Source organism: Stigmatopora argus, chromosome 1 (genome assembly GCF_051989625.1).
Source record: "Stigmatopora argus isolate UIUO_Sarg chromosome 1, RoL_Sarg_1.0, whole genome shotgun sequence".
Lineage (NCBI taxonomy): Eukaryota > Metazoa > Chordata > Actinopteri > Syngnathiformes > Syngnathidae > Stigmatopora > Stigmatopora argus.
This window is the reverse complement of record NC_135387.1, coordinates 10168592-10174625: the sequence shown is the minus strand read 5'-3', so window position 1 is coordinate 10174625 and position 6034 is coordinate 10168592. Positions and strand designations below refer to the sequence as shown.

Sequence of the window (6034 nt, the reverse complement as noted above, 5' to 3'; positions counted from 1 at the left end):
AATATATGAAAATTTATGCAAATGAAAATCAGCACTAACTGTTCGTCTCTTGTTATACTTGGGGATGATTTTTCCCCTCTCCCCTGCCTTTCTTTTTTTTCTTTTTACATATTAAAAAAACGAGACTCCCAGCAGTGAACATGGGGGCCTTTTCAAAAATAAATAAATAAACAAATAAATAAACTGATCATATATCAGACAGTGGCCTTTTGACTGCTTTGTTTTTAAATATATTCTTAGCTGTAGTTTGCATGTGGTGGCACGTTCCTGCTGGTCGCCCTGGATGCACTTTGAAGGCGCCTTTTGGACCAAACATCAGTAATTTGGACAGAAATCCTCACTGTATATTAATGAATAGTGGGCCCCATGGCTGTGCCCCCTATTCATTGTAAACAAATGCACGAGGCGCCCTCCGTTTTTGAGCCCGTTCCAAATTAAATCCACTGGGATGAGAGTGGGGGGTGTCACTGGCATGGAGTACACAGGCCTTGCAGACTTATAGTTGCCCCTTAAATCCCTTTAGCGTCCCTTATTGCGTCATCTTTGATTCGGAGAGCTTTGGCAAGGGAGTGGGGTTAATGCGTGACATGTTCCGCAAATCTGACTGGTTGTGTGGTGGGCTTTACCTGGCAGGTGGGCAAAATAGGATGCATGACACCCACAGTATCGGGGGGGGTGGGGGGTGGGGGGGGGGGTGAATGAGGGTGTTAGCTTGAGAGGATGTGACTGTGGTGGAGGCTTTATAGCTAGTGTGCCCATTCTATGGCCCGGGGGGTCAATTGTGGCCCATCCTCCATTTTTTTTTGAATGAACATGACATTTGAGATGGTTTGATTTTTTTTATAGTGAATGGATGGTGACATTTTTAACCCACAATTGATACTAAACATCTGCGCACTATAGAAACATCTATACCCGTGATAAACTTGATCTATAATCAAGATAACTATGTGCAGCAAAAATAGAATATGTTTTGAGTTTTGAAATACATCTACTTACAAAATATGCACAAATGGTTTTCTCCATGTGTCAACGTCCAATTTGCACAGCTTCCTCAAGTAACTGTTAAAAATTAACAGTGAAGTTCATTTTGCTGTTGCTAAGGTTGAGTGTATTTGCTCAAAGATTTCGGCTAGTGGGATGGTGACTTCACCAGATCATAAAAAAAGATAATAAATGATCTGGCACTCTTTTGTGATGTTTTTTCTCCCATAAGTGATATACAGTATAATCAATGAACTGTTTAATGGCTTGATTGCTTTGAGTATGTTAAGTAAATTAAAATATAGAATAATTACCCAATGTTGTCCTTTGCCCTGGGAACAGCCCACTGGGAATTAAAAATGCATGTTGATTCATTCTTCTACATGATGTGGCCAAGCAGGACTTTATTAGAAATGTTGATTGTTTTGAATATTCTCTCATCCTTTAAATATAAGCATATATGTCTATAACAAGGCAATTGGGTTCATTTTTATCATATATATATATATATATATATATATATATATATATATATATATATATATATATATATATATATATATATATATATATATATATATATATATATATATATATATATATACATATACATATGATAGAAACAAAGAGAGATAAAAAGTGTTTTCTTGCTCGGGGTGCTAATAGTGACATTTATACTTAATTAAAGAGAAATACTATTTATTTTAACATGCAAAATATATTTCATTTGATAAAGGGTTTTGTTTACCTTTGAGTATAAATATCTGGTTTGAAAAAACAAATTTAAAACTAATAATGCAATATTGTTTTAATAATGTACTAATAACTGTTTCACGTTGCTCTTGTATTGTGTTTTGTTTTTGTTTTTTCTACATGGTGCTAACATATCGTGTGTGACGGCTTGAATCAAAGCCGGTTTATAGGAAATCGTAGATCAATTTTATCCAAAACCATACGAGGTCACACTTTACGAGCTTCGGCTTTATTTACTACTCTAGTTTTGTTTGGGCTGCAATTAAGAAGAAGCCAATCGGAACCGCCGGAAGGAGATTTCTCCATCCCTCAGCCAGGCTGATCGTGCTTGCCAATCACTCCGCGGGCAGCCAATCAGCGGAGAGGAACGGGGTAAACATCCGCGAGTCCTCGTGCTCAGGGGGCTTGGGGGGCGACGGGGGGAGGCGGGACTTGACGGCCAGTCGGGGAGAGAGAGGAGGAGAGGGAGAACAAGCGAATGAGAGAGGAGGCTGGTGAGCAGCGCCTTCCACTGTTCCTACGGATTGTACTTCAACTGGAGTTTGCGGTTTGGCAGCTTTAAATATATCAAAACGGAACAAAGAGAAAGAAGAATCCTCGGTGCTCTAAAAGAAGAGATAGAAAAGAAAGAAGAAAGCAAGGGAGAAATCTGACTTGAATTACAAAAAAAAGGACTCCGCTTATGTTTTCCACATCCAAAGGGAACTTAAACTGGGACTCTGGACAATTTGCGCCTCTTTTTATATATATTATTTTATTTTATTTTTTTAATATTTGTGGCCGCCTAGTTTGCTTGGGACGACACCTTTTCCATTCCTAATTGAATTTTAATGTGCACATTTTCGGCCGACAAACTTTGTTCACGGACTGACTGTCCGTGGTCTGAGGGGACTTTGGAGAAACAGGAGTTTGTATTCTGCTGCCCGAATGCTGTAAATGCACGCGGATTTTATTCAGTTTCCCGAAAGCATCTTTTGGCGTCTTGGCGCGCATATGGTGTGTGTGGCAAGGCGTACTTTTTTGAAGTTTGAATAATTCATGAGATAAAGAATTTGCCTACGCGAAAGAAGTGTAAAGAAAGGGCGGGGGCATCCAGCAACATAACCTTCATAAGGCTTGACGGAATGGCCACCGCGGCGTCCAATCCTTATCTGGGCACCAACAGCATCCTGTCGTCCGGCTCCATCGTGCACTCTGACTCGGGAGGCGGTGGCATGCAGCCGGGCAGTGCTGCTGTTACCTCGGGCTCCGGGGGCTACAGAGGAGACCCCTCCATCAAAATGGTGCAAAGTGACTTTATGCAAGGCGCGATGGCAGCCAGCAACGGTGGGCATATGCTGAGCCATGCCCACCAGTGGGTGACCTCCCTGCCGCACGCCGCCGCGGCAGCCGCCGCCGCCGCGGTGGCCGCCGCCGAAGCCGGCTCCCCCTGGTCGTCGAGCCCGGTTGGCATGACGGCCAGTCCGCAGCAGCAGCAGCAGCAAGACGTGAAAAACCCCGCTCGCGACGACCTGCACACGGGCACCGCGCTGCACCACCGGCCGCAAGTGCCGCCCCACTTAGCGGCCCACCAGACTCACGCCGGGGCTTGGGGCAGCAGCACCGCGGCGCACATCAACTCCATCTCGGGCGGGCAGCAGCAGCAGCAGCAGCCGCTCCTCTATTCTCAGCCGGGGGGCTTCACCGTGAACGGCATGCTCACTGCCGGCACACAGAGCCTGGTGCACCCGGGCTTAGTGAGATGCGACACCCCGGATCTAGAGCACGCCAGCCACCACCACCACCATCACCAGCACCATCCGCACCACCAGCACCACGGGGGCGTCAACGGCCACGACCCGCACTCGGACGACGACACGCCGACCTCGGACGACCTGGAGCAGTTCGCCAAGCAGTTTAAGCAGCGGAGGATCAAGCTGGGTTTCACCCAGGCGGACGTGGGCCTGGCGCTGGGCACCCTCTACGGCAACGTCTTCTCGCAGACCACCATCTGCAGGTTCGAGGCTCTGCAGCTAAGCTTCAAGAACATGTGCAAGCTCAAGCCACTGCTGAACAAGTGGCTGGAGGAAGCCGACTCGTCCACCGGCAGCCCCACCAGTATCGACAAGATCGCCGCGCAGGGGAGGAAGAGGAAGAAGCGCACGTCTATCGAGGTGAGCGTCAAGGGGGCTCTGGAGAGCCACTTCCTCAAGTGCCCTAAGCCCTCGGCCCAGGAAATCACCAGCCTGGCGGACAACCTGCAACTGGAGAAGGAGGTGGTCAGAGTGTGGTTTTGCAATAGGAGACAGAAGGAAAAGCGGATGACGCCCCCGGGAGTGGCGCAGACACCGGAGGATGTGTACTCTCAGGTCGGCAATGTGAGTGCAGAAACACCGCCCCCCTCCATGGACTGCAAACGAATGTTCAGTGAAACATAGGGCAGCACATCCCAATATTTTTTTTAAAAATCCCATTAGACTGATTAAACAAACAAAAAAAAACACACACACACGCACAGACTATCGCCAGGATAGCAGAATTTTGATACTGTGATTGTGAGGGAATGTGAATGAGACTGCAAACAAATGTATTATCTATTTTTCAGCAGAAAGAGAGAGAGAAAGAGAGAGAGAGAACGAGCGAGCGAGAGAGAGAAAAAACAAAAAAAACAAAGAGAACCTTGAACCGCATTTCTTCCCAACCCCCTTTCAGAACAAACGCATCTTCTTCAGGGCCCTGAAATGTCTTAACCTAAAAGGTTCCTTCTGCTTGTTTCTTTCAGGGGCATTTTTTAGTAGATTACTTAAAAGATGCAAGTGAGGCGAGCGACCAGAGGGTGACAACCACAAGTTCATTCCACCAGGTAATTTTGGCGCATTGAGAACACACCAAGAGACCTTTTCTACACCCCACATCACCATCACCAAGTGTTGTTTTGATGGCCCCCGCCCACCCTCCAAAACAACGACCACTGTCCTGTGTGTGTGCGTAATCGAGACAAAGGGCCAAGCTTTTTGTATCAATTTAACCAGGGGACTGTCCCTCACTAAAAACCAGATCCATGAAGCTTCCTTGTTGTGTTTGTCATCCACATGTGAAGGATCAGGGATTTTATTTTTTCCTCCCACGAACTGCTACCCAAAAAACAGTTTGATCTCAAAGATCATTTTCTTTTTTCACCTGGCATTTATTTTTCGACGCTGTCGTGGTGGTGGATTCTTCTCCCCTGTTTTTGTTCCAACACATAAAGACGTTTGACAAAGACTTCAGCTGCACTTATTGGACGAGGGAAAAATCAAAAAAAAAATGTTTTACCAAGTGGGACTGACGGGGTCTTTTGGACATATTATTAATGCTGCCCTTTCTAAGCAGTATTCTTTGGTAGGTTTTAATAAACAACCCTGTAAAGCCGGCAATATAGATCACTAGATCAGATACTGGTCTGAATTATTTACTTTATATTTTTCATCAGAATGATTTGTTTTAATATTTTATTCGGAATACCTATGAATTATTCCAAACGGTAATTTATTCCCCCCATCCCCCATGGACTTGTATGAGAAGCGTTCTTGTTATATTTTCTCTTTCTTATTTGTTTTTAATTATTATTATTCCGGAGGAGCACAAATCATCACAAGCTGCCGTTGTTGGTATATTTTGATGTGATCATTTGATTGTAATTTAATTTCAGTAGTGGTTCCGTACGAGCTGATTGAGACACAATAAATTTGTTAGAATGAAATGCAGCCATCTTGTGTGTTAAATGTACACTAATATTACTTATTTATTTATTTATTCCAGTTGTTTTTTTTGGGGGGGTGCCCTTTTGTTGAGTGCAGAGCAGTATTTTGCAATATCAAATAATATGTAATGACATTTTATTCTTTACAGTATAAAAAAATGTTAAGTCCATCTATGAAACACAAATGCTTTCACGTTGACGTTAATGCAGCAGAAGATAGGCAGTCGTTTTGTTTCCATGTCAAGCCTCTTCAGGCCCAAACATTCCAACTTTTATCTTTCACGTCTGTCCCATTTAGCGCTTGGAGCTGGATGGAATAGGAATATTGGAAGCGAAATAATAATGTTATTATAATGGAAGGCCTCTTAACACCCGTTTTTATAACAGGAATTATAGCGTTAACAGTAATATGACCACCCCTAACTGTATTTAAACAAAGTGAATATTATAGTGGAATTGCATTTTAGGTCACTATTGCGTTTCAAGATAGTTTCGGGACCAAAACTGGAAAGCTTTTAATTTATTTATTTCCATGTATCTTTGAAATGTGTTTTCTTCATGTGAGACACGTGTCTT

General features: G+C 43.9%; 1 protein-coding gene across 2 annotated transcripts; it reads left to right on the top strand.

Moving 5' to 3' along the window:
• The first annotated feature begins 2229 nt into the window (after positions 1-2229).
• pou3f3b (POU class 3 homeobox 3b) lies at positions 2230-5458 on the top strand. Of its 2 annotated transcripts, none has more exons than XM_077614399.1 (2): positions 2230-4085; positions 4499-5458. In XM_077614399.1, the coding sequence occupies exons 1-2, from the start codon at positions 2862-2864 to the stop codon at positions 4595-4597; spliced, it is 1323 nt and encodes a 440-aa protein (XP_077470525.1). In that variant the 5' UTR covers positions 2230-2861; the 3' UTR covers positions 4598-5458. The 2 variants fall into 2 exon arrangements, with proteins under 2 accessions (XP_077470525.1, XP_077470515.1); XM_077614389.1 differs by having other exon boundaries at positions 2230-4094.
• The last annotated feature ends 576 nt before the right edge of the window (positions 5459-6034 follow it).

Bases quoted from the DNA above. Each gene is read 5' to 3' on its own strand.
- pou3f3b (XM_077614389.1), top strand. From the start codon at position 2,862: ATGGCCACCGCGGCGTCCAATCCTTATCTGGGCACCAACAGCATCCTG. The intron at 4,095-4,498 runs GTGAGTGCAGAA...TGTTTCTTTCAG, and splicing joins TGTACTCTCAGGTCGGCAAT to GGGCATTTTTTAGTAGATTA.